The sequence below is a fragment of the Zootoca vivipara genome, chromosome 4 (genome assembly GCF_963506605.1).
Source record: "Zootoca vivipara chromosome 4, rZooViv1.1, whole genome shotgun sequence".
In the NCBI taxonomy this organism is placed as follows: domain Eukaryota; kingdom Metazoa; phylum Chordata; class Lepidosauria; order Squamata; family Lacertidae; genus Zootoca; species Zootoca vivipara.
The window spans coordinates 10,109,975-10,124,629 of NC_083279.1; the positions used below are offsets into that span (position 1 = coordinate 10,109,975).

Genomic DNA, 14,655 nt, shown 5'->3' on the forward strand with positions numbered 1-14,655 from the left:
GCTCTGCTGTCAGTCAAAGTAGACAATTCCGAGCTACAGGCATTTTAGTTGTGGCAGCTTAATATGTTCAATGGGACTTACTTCCTAGAAAGTAGATGCAATGTGTTCTCACACAAACCACACAGGGGTGGCAGACAGGAAGTTTTTTTTGTTTTAGCTAAGTTATAAACTTAAGTATCCTCAATCACTCGGCTGTTAATGACAACCCAATATCCCACCAGTACCGTATACAGAACACGACGATTACAAAATTACTAGTTAGTTCTTTTTATTATACCCATTCTTGTTTAAAAAATAATAGGAGCTTTAGGGTAGTCTGCTAGCAAATAAACATTCACTAATCAAAATACAAGTTTTCATTAGAGGGATGCGTTTAGCCAACAGGAAGTTTCGCTGTTAATTCACATTCAAGCAAATAAGTGTAGACAAACATACGTCTATCATTTTGCTGATGTTTGTACGCAAGTCTTCCCTCCCCCATATAAATAGGTGCAGAAACACAGCTTAATATGAAAGTACTCTGTCCAGGTACAGCATATGAAAATCTGTATAGCACTAATAAATGAATAAAAAACTAAATGATTCGTGTAAAATGTTTATACACTTTATATACACACTAAGTCACAAGTTCAATTAAAAACCACCTCCATTCATAACTCTTATGATAGACTTAGTAAGCTACAGTACAAGATTTATTTTTTAAACAGAAAAAAGAAAATAAAACTAGCTAAGAGCTCATTTCAGGACTTACTGAAAACTGGATTGTATACAAAATTTTAGAAAACATACTTCAGAGAATTACTTAACACAAACTAGAAAAAGACTGTAATCAGCTCTCGAGAATGACATTTTAAATACTTAATTGCAATCAATAACCTCTCACTTAGCTAAAATATGACAATGGAATTATTTTATAATAAGGCATAGGACAACCAGGGTACAATCTCTTCTGTGGCACACTGGCTTCCCAATGCTATCTTATTGCTTGTCCTTATTTAAAAAATGCTCTCTCTCCCTTTCTTTTTCTTGCTTTCTTTGAAAAAATACATCATTTTAAAATCATCTCCCAGAGCAAAAAAGAAAACATTTCTATGGATGGGAGGTGTTTGAAATCTGGACTGTTGATTGATATTTATTTCAAATTTCAAAATGAATGGTTTAAGCTGCAGCTACACATTTAGCTAAAAAGAAGGAAAATAAAGAAAACCTCCCTCTCTCTCTCTCTCTCTCTCAACAATCCAACAGGCCAGCACTTGATCCTAAAATAATATTTTACTCAAATAAGGAAACTCCACTCTTTGAAATGACAGCTTTGGAGTGAGGGGGAGGAAACTTAATAGAAATATTCTTTGGTTAAGACTACAGTGTCCATAACTCTATATCCAAGCATCAAGACACTGTTTGTAACTAATTCTGTCTAAGTAAATTGTCAAGTTTCCATGTGCACCACTTGAGGAATGGCCAAATGACTGGATCGCATAAAAAGCACCCATTAGGTCCCAACTGGGAATGGACAGTATTTTAAAGTCAAGATGAGCAATGTGCATTTATGTATAGATCTGTTTAATGAGGGGGGGTGGAATCAGAGCTTTCATTCAGGGTAAAAACTTGTGCTTATACATCGCCATGGTAGTCCTTCCCTATAGATAAGACATCAGCCAAAATTCCTACATATGTGGACTTAATGTTTCTGCATTGTTTTAGGTGCAAACCCCCTCCCAATAGAAAACAATGAGAATAGAGCCAAATTTGCCCTTAGGTATTTGGAGAGAAAGACCACATCCCACTCAGAATGCCCGTAACTTATACTCAGCACATGTCTTAACAAATGTAGAAATACCACTCTTTTGCCCAGGGAAGGAAGCACCAATGGACCCTTCAAAGAAGCATTAAACTGAGCCTTGAAGACATCAAACAGGAATACATATAGGGTGCTATCCAGCCAAGTCATACTAAGGGCCTTAGCCCTTAGCACATCTGACAATCTGACACTTAGCACATCTGACAATCTGTGGTGCTGCTCAAAATCCAGGACCTGACACACCTCCACCCTTAGCCAGTTTGGTAGACTACTTTCAGAACATTTAAACAATGTGCAATGGGTTTATATATATATATACCGGTACACACACACACATATACATAAAGAGTGGTAATACAGGAATTTTCATCAAAGACTCTTTCTCGCTATTGTCCCCTGTGTCAGAATTACATTTTGCAAACACACTCAGTTTTCAAAGAACTGACATTGCTTCATGCCATCAAAGAGCTCTGCTCCCGGAAGGGAAGTTTCAACTGTTCAAGTGGTGTAAAAATCCGGAAGTCGTCACTTTGATGACGGCCCCTTTTGGCACTGGCCTTTCTGACCCATCTCCGTTGTAATGCAGTTCCAAAGAGCTGAAGAAGAGAGAGACTTTGGAAAGCGGTAGAGAAGGCAAAGGGAATAAAATGGGACAAGGAGGTCCCTGATTGCGTTGTCTAGTATTTCGCCCCCAAACAGGGTAGGGGATGGGGATTAGAAGCAGCCACAAAAATCTAACCTGTCAGAAATAGCTGTTCCATTCCACTGACTTCATCCAATTTAGGAGATAGGCAACACTGGGAAAATAATGATCAGGAAAGGTTCTCTCTGCTTCGCCATCAACATGGCTGGAAAGTGCAAAATGTTCTCTCAATCTCTCTCTCTCTCCTTCAGATTCCTCTTCCCATCCCAAGGCAAGGAGGCAACACTTTCTAGGAACCAGGGAGGATGGCAGCACCCTGGCCACATAGCAGTTCCTTCACCATGATGCAGAAAGAAACAAAAGGCTGGGAAACGAAGACTGGAGGAAGCAGACTCAGAATGATGCAAAGGGGAAAGGGGTCCTTTACATCATTGAAGTAGCATTTGATGCCCACGCATTCTCAGGATTTGGGGGGGGGGGGAGTGGAGATGTAGGAATAAAATATAGAGCACGTATGTTCTGGGGTGAACAAGACTGACATCTTTGGAAGCATGCATGTTAAAAAGGGGACACGGGTACGTGTGTCAGGATTTGTGTTTTACCTCTAGAGATATGAACAGATCACATAGTGGGTTGATTCTGGGACAGTGAAATCTGCAACATGTGAGGTGGGCAGCAATTATATAAAGGGGTTGGGCAATGGCAGCACATTACATGGAAGACACCCAAAGAAGTGCTCTGGACCCATGTTAAGTGCAAGGGGTAGAAGGAAGAGACATTCATTATGGGCGAGGGGCTAAGTGACTGTCTATATAAGGAACCCTAGGTGTAGGTGGTGTTCTTCAAAAGTACAAGTTAGGGGTGCATGAGGTGTCACAAAGCAAGAAGGGGTGACCACAGGGCAAGTGCATAGAAATGTAAACAAGGGGCCAGGAACTCAGCGTGCGGAAGGGAAGGAAGTTCTCTGCACTTTTAAGAACAGCACAGAAGAGGAGACACCACAATGGGGAGGTTTCCTATCTATACAGCTCTAAAACTTGGGAGAGCCTTCAGGTTGCCACCCTATTGCTTAGGCGAAGGCTCCATCTGGGATGCTGGACGGGAATTCAAGCGGGGCACTTTTGTCTCTCCTAGCACAGCCCCTTCAAAACTCTCCTACAGTTTTGCAAGGCGTAGCTCCCATGCAAGCCAAAAATGTGTCAAGCCTAGGCAGGTTCGTTTCTTTCTGCAAGGTCAGGCCCGGGTCTTCCTAGGTTAGGGAAACGAACGGCATGTGCCTTAAAAAGGGGGGGGGATCTCGGGTGTGGTGGAGCTGGTGCCCAGCCCAGGCTGCGCTTGTGCATCTTGGAGCCCTGGACCCATCACTCCCTGCAGAAGACATACTCGGTGTAGCTGGTCCAGATCTTGTCATCGGCGGGGCCGCCCTGCTCGGGGGCGAAGGCGCAGGTGCCGGTGGACGAGCAGGCGGCCATGCGGAAGCCGGCCTCGCTGAGCCGGTCGAAGGCCTGCTCGAGGAAGTTGAACTTGAGGTAGTAGCGGGCCGTGTAGCGCTCCGGAGGCCGGTCGGGGTCGCGGCTCTCGTTGAGCGTCTCGCCGAAGACCTCCTTGGCCAGCGCCGTCTTGCCGCACACCGTGATGCGCGCCACGCGACGGAACTTGGCGTCGGCCTGCGCGTCCCGCCCGATGGTGTACGAGCCGCGGTAGCCGATGGTGATGTAGCCGGAGCGCCGCCCCGACGCCACCCCGCCGGCGTCCAGCGAGAGCGACGGCGCCAGCAAAGGCCCGCCCGACGGGCTGCGGCTGGACGTAGGCGAGGCCGACAAAGCCCCGCCGCCTCCTTCGGGCAGCTCGGCCTCCAAATAGCCGAGGCCCGGCGGCGGCTCGTCGGCGCACACGGAGGCGTCGCGCAAGAGCCCCGAGAAGCGCGCCGCGGCGGCGGAGGGGGCCGCCAGACGGCGCGCCAGCTCGGGCAGCTGGAAGTACTCGGCTTCCCTCTGCAGGCGGCTCCGCTCGGGGAAGCGCTCGGGCAGCACCAGCTCCTGGTCGCGCAGGTAATCCAGGATGTAGCGGAACAGGAAGCCGTCGCGGTCCAAGAAGAAGCGGCCCTTGGAATCGCGCGGCAGCTCGGACGCCGCCTGTTCCGAGAACATGCGCCACAGCAGAGAGCCGCGCACCGACAGCACCGTGCCACGGCGGGTCACGTACACCTGCCCGCCCACGTTCAGCTCCACGATCTCCGGGAAGCCCTCGCCGCCGCCGCCGCCCACCGACGACACCGCCTCGGGCTGCGCAGGGCGCGCCGCGCTGCGCAACGCGCTGCTCCCGCCACCGCCGCCGCCGTTGGGAAGCCCCCGCGCGCTGTCCGCCAAGGCCATGGCCGGCCCGGAGCGAGTCCTTTCTCTACGGCCGCGCCCTCGGCGTCTCCTCCAGGCTGGCGCGCTGCCTTCCCCGCGAAGCTCCGGAGCGCGCTCGGCTTCCTTCGCCCGCTGCTGCTGCTGCTGCTGCTGCTTCCCGGGCTCCGCTCGGCGCCCGAGCCTCTTTTCTCTTTCTCTCTCCGACTCCCTCTCCTCCGGGCTCCGGGGTCCTCGCGCTCTCGCGACTCCGATGCGCCGGCGGCGAGCGGGGAGCGCGTCTTATGTAGAGGCGCTGCAACCTCGCAGGAGGGGAGCGCAAGGCGTGGACGGGGAGGGGGAGGGGAGCCAGGCGGGTGGGTGTCGACACTGACGTGGGGTTGCGCCTTCCCCAATTGCGAAGGAGCCCGATCGCGGAGCTCCCACCCCCTTTCCCCTGCTGCCTGGGATATATTTATTCATTTGCTCGGCGGAGAATGCGAACTCTGGCCAAATAAGAATAATAAGCCGGAGCCCACCGTCGGAGAGACGCGCAAGTAACCCCGTTGTTGTGCTGGGCTCGCTTCCCTTCTCGGCTTGAAACGGGGAAGGATGCCATTCTCTGGAGCGCTTCCCTTGACACCCGCAGCAACAGCAGCAGCAGCAGCAGTAATAGGATTTTCCAAGCGATTTTAAAGGATGCAATCCGACACATACACACACTTGGGATTAAACCCTCTTGAGTTTAGGGGGACTTCCGAGGCCATAAGGTCGGGCTGCCCCATGCCCCTCCCCCCAGAGGCGAATACCTGGCAGCGCTCTTGCTGTCCATTTACTCTGGAGTAGCCTCCTCTTTCCTATTGGCTTCCGTGAGAAATGTGCATGGCGAATGGCAAACGCAGTTGCATTTTTTTTACTTTGGGGTGTATGTGTGCGTACTCTAATCCTGTTGAGGTTAGTGCAGAGGCTGATGGAGTGGATTTGAGACGCTGCTTGCAAAAATCAACTTTTAGAGGGAGCGGCGCCTTCCCATGAATCGCCCCGAGTATGGCTGCTGGCTAGCTCCCCAATCCTTGGCATGCCCTCGACTACCACAGGGATGAGTGGGGTGAAGATTTAAGGCGCTGGATGGGAGCAAAGGAGGGGCGGCGATGGGCAATAGCTCCTTAGACTCCAGTCCTTCAGAGAGTGCAAGTCAGCAGGGCTGCCGCAGAGTAAATGGATTGTCTCAGGTAGAGAGTGTAAGAAGCAGCCCAGGGCAACGGTGTTGGTGCAGAGGCACTGCTGCAACGTCACCTGCAAGGCAAGCTGTCTACTACGGAGCGGTTCCCCAGAGGTGACGGGTGTCATAATGCAAACTCTTCTGCTTTTTGCAAACAGCCTCGTTGCAGATGGGAAAGCGAAGAAGCCTTGTGGCTTCCTGACCTCTAGGCAGACTTCCTCTTTTTTGTTTTTTAAAAAATGATGCGGGTCTGGCAAAAAATAAAAATAATTTTTTTAAAAAATACACACATTCCCCCATGCCTATTTTTCCCTGCTCCTCTTTTTCTAGTAAACTGATTTTATGCAGTTTTTAAGGGGGGAATAAAGAGCCACATTTCATTTTACACATACCAGTCATTTTCATGGGTTTCTAGGCTTCTGATTCCAATTGATCCTTGACTAATATTGTCCTAGAGATTTTTTTTTACTCACCCTGCTTTTCAGGCACCCACAATCTCTGGCCCTCCATTTTAATGAGTGGAACAGATATTCTTAGACTTCAAAGACCATATTGTCATTTTCTGCAGCATTTATCTTCACTGTGGGCTTATCTCCAAAAATGTTGCCATACTGCAATTCTTTACTAACTGTCCCTGGGCTTGCTTAAGACTGCAGTCACGGTAATGCAGCACTGCCAGGCATTGAAACAGTGAAATGCAACTTACAAACATGTACATCTGTAGAAGGTCTGAGACTTCAAACGTTTAATGACTTGTGTTCATTCATTTCCCTAGCTGTTTTACAAATAAAGTCCCTGTAGGATCGATCCTAAATAGGTTTACTCAGAAGCAAACTCCATTAAAGCAGCAGATTTTAGTTCCTAGTAAACGTGTTTTAGACCACAGCGGTACCTGCATCCCCTTAGGACTGCAGCATTATCGGTATGGCGCAATCCTACCCACATATCCTCAGAAGTAAGCCCAATTCAGTTCAGCAGGACTTCCTCCTAGGTAACAGTGTACAGAATGTTGCAACAGTGTTAGAAACTGAGACAAATGACTCCTTAATCCAAGGTTACAGTCACCAAAATGGAATGTCTAGTTGCCATTTGGGGGGAAAGACGGCTCTAAAGTCTGATTTTTTAAAATGATGGTCTGAGTGCAATTATCTGTTAAACATCAAGTTAGTTCAGATGACAAGCTTGAGCTAGGTTAAGAACTTTGAGAACCTGAAGAAGAAAGAAGAGTGGCTGGGGTATAAATAATAAATTATTATTATTATAAACCACTTGATCCAGGGACAGTCCACATATATATTGGCCTATTCCGACCTCTTTTTCTTAATGGTGACATGGACCATTCATAACCTAGTCTTCACAACTGTGAGCAGGGCAGTAGGCGGGGGGGGGGGGGGAGAGATCCAAGCTACAACAAATAGCTGTAACTCCTGCTCAGGCTGCACAGAAAAAGCATTTGGTTCCTGAAATTCATTCCGATTGTGCAGATAAAGTATAACTGACAGTAAAGATCCGGTGATCCCCAGGCATGCACCTCCAGATGGCAGAGATGGCAGGTGACATCCTGGCGGTGCCCAGGCATCTTCACTTGGTCGCAAGTGTTTGGTAGCCAGGTGCAAAATGCGCCTGGCACCTGGCTAATTTCAAACACTGGGTTGCAGCCTTAAGCATTATATTTCACCTCCCCTATACAGGAAGTTACGGTGCAGTCTCACTTCCAGTCTAAAAGTTTGCAGTGTTTGTAAATGTGCTCATAGGACTGCTTCTGCAGGTCTTATCCTCCTGTACTTAAGTAGCATGGGATGGATTTGTATCTGCACACCTGAGCCTGACCCAAGGATGGGATGCTGCCATAGAGCCAGGCTGTACATGGGTGGCACAGGAGCAAGCCTTGGGCGTGAGTACAATTCCTTGCTGCCCACATAAACGACAATGCAAAGTGCAACTTAAATAAGTAGGGGCCTTTCTGAATTCGCCTCAGTCGTGTTCTCCATCTGCAGTGAGAAAAAGATGGGCAGTTCTCAGGAAAGGAACCATTTCCCACAAGCTCCTTTTTGTGGTCACAAGTGCTTGGGTGAATTGACCCCTATTATCATTAGAGGCATAGTTCATAGTGGGAGGAGGTACATGAGCCTAACGCCCAGCCCAAACTGCATGTACCATACCACAACAGCCTAGCAGTCTATATAAGCAAGTGGGACCTGCAACAAAGAGTTGCAGCACAGACTGTTCCTCTTAGGGGCAAGAATTCCACCTTAAATGCCCAGCTGATACACCCATCCCACATTGGCTGGTGATGTGCAAATGATTACAGCCAGCTGCCTCCTCCATGCGCCTGCAGATGTCCCCTCTCCCGGCCAAGTTTTTCAGTGTTTCACTTCTCTATAGCCAGATTTGCATGATCACTGGACATGGACTATTTTGGGGGTGTCTTCTCCCCTGGGCTGACAGTTTAATCGTCCTTCAACTTTGTCAATGGAATCGTGTCCTCCAGTACAGCAGCCTAGTTTAGGAGGTACCTGTATATGACAGGCCTGGGGCACACCTACCGTAGCTCCCATTTCTAATGAAGGGCAATGGCTCTGAGGCCTGAGGCAGTGACTTCACCCTGCCTAATAGCAGGGCCAGCCTCGACTGATGCCATGCCTTTGGCAGCTGTGTGATACTGAAACAGAAGGTTTTTTTTCTGGCATTGATATGGATAGTGGGCAAAATGGCAAAATTTAAGTTCCCATATTTCTGAGTCTTAAGCTGCAGTCCTATATTTTGGTTGTAAGTGATTTTAATACTGTATTTTATTGTTGTTACTGGTTTAAGAAGGGCAGGTAAGAAATTCAATTAAGAATAGTAATAATTAGCTGGGAGTCAGCTACACTGAATTCAGTGGTGCTGTATAGGATTGTATTGACAGATTTCTTATAGAGATGTTCAAAAACCCTTTGAGATTTTTTTTCACAGGAAAACAAACAAACAACTGGCTACCCTATTAACATTCTATTCAGGTAGCAGATGAAATACTACAAAGGATGTTTTCTGACTATTAATGGGGTGGAGGAAGAGTCAAAATAAGGGCATTGCATTTAATTGCGCTATATTTATGCAGCTAACACAGGAAGGAGGATATTGAAAAGAAGCTAGCCATTAATTAATAGATGCTTTTTCAATTGATTAGAATGTAAGAAACGCCTTTCCAATTTAACAACAACAAAAATTAAAAACTGAAACCACATAGAAGTAGCAAAATAAAACACATCTTCAATCCTATATGCATTGCAGGTAGAATTTAATGGGAAATACTTCTAATTAGATATGCTGAACCACTGCAATAAAATGTAAAAGGATGGATTTGTATTGGGTTTTTCGGCTCCAAGAACACTCCCCAAGCAACTCTCAAATAGAGGCCCACTATTGCACCATTAAAATGGCAATAAAACTCAAGAAGCAAAATCCAAATGGCGGCTCACGATCCCTATGAAGTGCAAACACTTTTACAAGCCTCCTCAAGCCCATCAGGGAAGGAGCAAGGTGGGTTCTCTGGAGCTGGGACTTGCACAGTGAGAAGGCAACTACTGAAAAGCTCCTGCTTCTTTTATTGGTCCAATCCATTAGATGAGAGTCTAGTTCTCAGGGTCAGAAGCTTCCAATGATTGCTCACCAGGTGCTTCCAAGAAGCTCATCAACCAGGCATGAAGGCAAGGGCCAACCCATAGTCTGGCAGTGGTCGACATGAATTAGAGTCCAACAGCAGCAGAAGGTGGCAGACTCGTTCAATGGAGGTTTGTAAGCAGAGCTTAATTGACCATCTGTCAGGTATTCTTTAGCTGTGATTCCCGCATTGCAGGGGGTTGGACTAGATGATCCTTGAGGTCCCTCCCAACTCTACAGTTCTATGCTTCCTAACACTGCGGTCCCACAGAACTCTCCTAGGCCTGCAATACATGAAGGGGGATATTTCTGAGGCATTTATGAGACAATTGCAGTTGCTGTTTTGTATGGCATACAAAAAAAGGGGGAGGGAAGAGATGGAGAGAATGTGTAATTCTTTAAATCTTGCAGTTTTTAAAGAGTTCACCAATCAACTGTCCTTTGTTGTGGTGGTAAGCCTTAGTTTTATCACATCAGTGTTCCAATATAGCAATACATTTTTCATGCTGGGGGAGCAACAAAGGACACAATGTGGTTTTAAATCCAGGGTTCCAGTGTGCCTTCCACATAAACTAATTGTGCCCCAGGCTTTTGATCTGCAGTGAAAATGGGGGCAGTGGGAAATGGCAACTGGTTAGCAGCAACCGGTGAGATTCTCTCAGGGTTAACAACTGGGTTTTTTTATAAAGAAAAAGAAAGAAAGAAAGAAAGAAAGAAAGAAAGAAAGAAAGAAAGAAAGAAAGAAAGAAAGAAAGAAAGATAGAGAAAGAAAGAAAGAAAAGGTACTGTTTCTTTGTATTCCATTAAAAAAAATACTAATTAAGCACTATTGCAAAGTGAGACTCATACACATATATTTTTTGCACAATCTTGTGGATTCTTCGCAGACCGTAATTTCTCACTGCTTATTCTTACACATGGAGCTGAAACCAAAGGGGTGGAATTTTGAAGACTCCGATTCCCCTTGCTCAAACTTGCTTCCACAAAGAAAGAAAAATGACACACCTGAAAGATAACCTATTTATGGATATTGTTGGCATGACAAATTTTAAGAGAAGACGACAGGCAGACATTTAGTGAGATGACGTTTAACAGCCTCTCAAAATAAAATTGGTTGCCATCAGCTTTGGGGGCGAAGTCCAGTACCGTCCTCAACAGCAGAGTGGGCAGAAGGAGCCCCCCCCCCCAATGCAGATCTGCCTGGCTTACCACGTTCTGAAGTGAACAAAATAATGCGTGCTGCCATCTAAAGATGAGCCCATAAGACCATCTGATGTGATATAATTCACCACCTAAAGAGCTGTGCCCTATATTTAAGATCAGTTGTGCTATCCCTTCCTCGTCTCACAACAGGCACCTCCAAACAATTGTCACTTTAAGTTTCCCATCTCCCACTTTCATTCCAATTATCTTAATCAAGTCAAATTATTCAAACATTCCAATGAGGTACAGCTCCCTGGGTGGAACATTCCCAGAAAATAATAATAAGTATTATTATTATTATTATTATTATTATTATTTATTGTTTATACCCCACCCATCTGGCTGGGTTTCCCCAGCCACTCGGGGCGGCTTCCAACAGAAAAATAAAACACAGTAATCTATTAAACATTAAAAGCCTCCCTGAACAGGGCTGCCTTCAGATGTCTTCTAAAAGTCTGGTAGTTGTTTTCCTCTTTGACATCTGTTGGGAGGGCGTTCCACAGGGCAGGCGCCACCACCGAGAAGGCCCTCTGCCTAGTTCCCTACAACTTGGCTTCTCGCAATGAGGGAACCGCCAGAAGGCCCTCGGTGCTGGACCTCAGTGTCCGGGCAGAGCACCACAAACTGCCCGCCTCTCTACTCAGAAAGCTAATTTATATTTCCAGCAAGCCTTTCCCCACAGGAGGAGATATATACAGGGACGAGTAACTCTGGTAAAATTCATTATGTACAATAAAGTTTCCACAGAAGAGACATATTGTGGGAGGGGGTGGAGGGAAACCAAGTTATTTTGCATTTTGAATGCCTGTTATGTTGCCATCGGTTTGCATCAATTTAACTGGAGTTACTTTTAAATGTTAACAGAGTTAGAGGCACCTGGTTCAGTGGGGTATTGAGCCCCCCACATATCAGGGCCAATGTGGCAAAACGAGTAAGAAAGTTAAAGAACTGAACTAAAGAACCACACTCATAGCAAGAGTCTCAGTTCCAATTTATGGAGCCAAAGAATATGGAATATGGAGAGAGAAATCATCATTGGCCAACAATACAGATTCTATTTTATGCCCCCCCCCAAAAAAATCACAAAGGTTAGAGTGGGGAGGTGGTATTTTTAGATCAGGGTATACAGTTGTATGCCACATGACCCGGAAACTGTATGCTGGCTCCCTCGGCCAATAAAGCGAGATGAGCACCGCAACCCCAGAGTCGTCCGCGACTGGACCTAACGGTCAGGGGTCCCTTTACCTTTACCTTTACTGAATTGCTAGGCAGGAGACCTAACCTAGGTTAGCCTAATAATAATAATAATAATAATAATAATAATAATAATAATAATAATAATTTATTATTTATACCCCGCCCATCTGGCCGGGTCTCCCCAGCCACTCTGGGCGGCTTCCAACAGAAAAATAAAACACAATAATCTATTAAACATTAAAAACCTCCCTGAACAGGGCTGCCTTCAGATGTCTTCTAAAAGTCTGGTAGTTGTTTTCCTCTTTGACATCTGTTGGGAGGGCGTTCCACAGGGCAGGCGCCACCACCGAGAAGGCCCTCTTTCCCATTATATAATCATGAGTTTGGATTGCCCATGCGTTCATACAAAGGTAAAATAGCATGCATGGTTGGGGCATTACCTGCACCTGAAAACACCAAGGGTGTCTTTAAAGAATCCTACCTCACAAGAGAGGCAGAAACAAGAGTTCCAGGTTGCAACCTTCTCCTACACCCAGTACTGCACATAAACAACACGCTTTCATTTATATTGCCGGACTTTTCAGTTGCATTTTCTGCCAAAAGGCACTCGAAATAGCGTATGATCCATAGAGAGAATAAAAGCCACCAAATCATAAAGTCAATACCATAGCAAAATGTAAAAACCCATAAAACTAAAAGGCAGATATCAAATCAAAGAAGAATCAGCACATTAGCAACAAATGCTTTCCTGAAAAATAAGACATTCAACCAATGCTGGAATCTAAATGAGGCATGAACAGCCACTGCTGTGAGGATTATTGATCTTGGTCCTGTACCCCCACCCCTTCCCCTTCGGCCACACCCATTTAGCACAGCTCCCTGCCCACTTTGGCCAAGAAAGAAAGATGGCGCGTAAGAGAGATACAAAGTTGATATGAGCATGTACAAAGTGCCTTTCCATAAATAAGGACCAAGTCTCCCTTACAGGAGACACTGCAGGGCTAAGACACGGCACTTACCTTTTTTTTAAAAAAGTGCTGCTTTCTTTCATAACCGCCTGAGATCACAGTGGAAGTTCTTCTTTTTGTTAATAATAATGGTGAGATTCCAGCACCCACTGATAAACTTTGTGCTGTAACTCTGCACTAGACAGAGCACATTCACTTTAACCCCATTCCATGGCGATCCTGTCGTGATCACCTGGGGAAAACACAAAGTCAAACTTAGAGATATTGTATTCATGGTTGAAAGATGCCACACACACACACACACCCAAAAAATTCAACACACTGATTATTCCTTTCCTGTACATTACTCAATTCCAATGGGGCCAACTCCAGCTGGGACAGCTCACTAAACTGTTTGTTACAATAAGCTCTTAAGCTAGCCACTTTTAGTTTGAAGAAAAACAGTCATCTGGATCACATACCCATTGTGGATCAGGACCCCATGTTGGTTTGTTGCTGAAGATCTTACCCAGGCTGCCATTTGCCCCTTAAGGAGCTGTTAGCAGTACTACCTGTTTAACTATTAAGCCTCTCATTCCAGTTGCAGGAACTAAATATTACAACACCAGCTTCTGCAGAAAACCTGCACAATATTGCTTATATTCCTACCTTCCAATCCTCAGATGCACAGGCTGCTTGCGCCTGATGCTAAATCTGCAAACAGACAGCTGATTGTAATGTATTAACGAGCTCTAAGGCAACAAGGCAGTCTCCCATTGCTTTCAATAAGGGAGTGAAGCGGGGGCTTAAATACACAACCAGCAAACCTATAGCCTCTGCATTATACTTAAAATTCAGGCTGTGCCAAATAGCCCCTTTTCCCTGGTCTCCATGGATGTTCTGCGCATGTCTAAAGGGAGCGCGAAGCTTTATGTGCACAGTCTTCCATCTGATCTGGAACCCCAGTGGTTGAGGGTTCTAGATTGCCTGGAAGACAGTACCCAGGAAGGATCCTTTCCTTCAGATATCTGTGTGCAAGGGAGAAGAGCTCAGCCAGCACCATTCCTCGTGTGCATCTTCTCTTACACTATAAATATAATGCCCAAAGAGGATATGTGTGAATACTGTTACCACCTGCTGGGCTTGGAAACCGACAGTGGTTATGGGAAAGGTAAGATGTATCAGAGGAAAATTTAAGAAACCTACGCACTGCAACTTTTACCTCCAAATCTTTATTTGAATATTCTTATTATGAGAAGGGGGTTTGGGGGGCTACCTCAAGAAAAATAAATGATATTGTTCTCTATGTATTAATTTCATTTTGCAAATTTCCAGAATCTTTTGTGCTGCTGTATTTTATTGGTATGTCCTGTTGAATGAAAGTTTTGTAGATACCGTGCTTCTCCCAAAATAAGACACCGTCTTATATTTATTTTTCCTCAAAAACAACAACACGGTGGCTTATTTTCAGGGGATGTCTTATTTTTTTTAATTAAGTATGGTACAGTTTAACCTACAAGGCTTATTTTGGGGGTATGGCTTATTTTGGGGGGTATGGCTTATTTTCGGAGAAACACAGTACATGTAAAAATAAAAACAAAGTTTAAATAGGTAGAATATTCAGAAAATGTTTTGACTGAGCAACAAAGTGATTCAGTTTCCCAAAGTAG

General features: G+C 45.8%; 1 protein-coding gene across 1 annotated transcript; it reads right to left on the reverse strand.

The window, feature by feature from the left end:
- Positions 1-251: 251 nt before the first annotated feature.
- Positions 252-5,123, reverse strand: KCTD12 (potassium channel tetramerization domain containing 12). Its single transcript, XM_035116540.2, has one exon. The coding sequence runs from the start codon at positions 4,817-4,819 to the stop codon at positions 3,806-3,808; it is 1,014 nt and encodes a 337-aa protein (XP_034972431.1). The 5' UTR covers positions 4,820-5,123; the 3' UTR covers positions 252-3,805.
- Between the last annotated feature and the right edge of the window lie 9,532 nt (positions 5,124-14,655).

What these genes read in the sequence shown, in the direction of transcription:
- KCTD12 (XM_035116540.2), bottom strand. Translation starts at nt 4,819, where the DNA reads ATGGCCTTGGCGGACAGCGCGCGGGGGCTTCCCAACGGCGGCGGCGGT.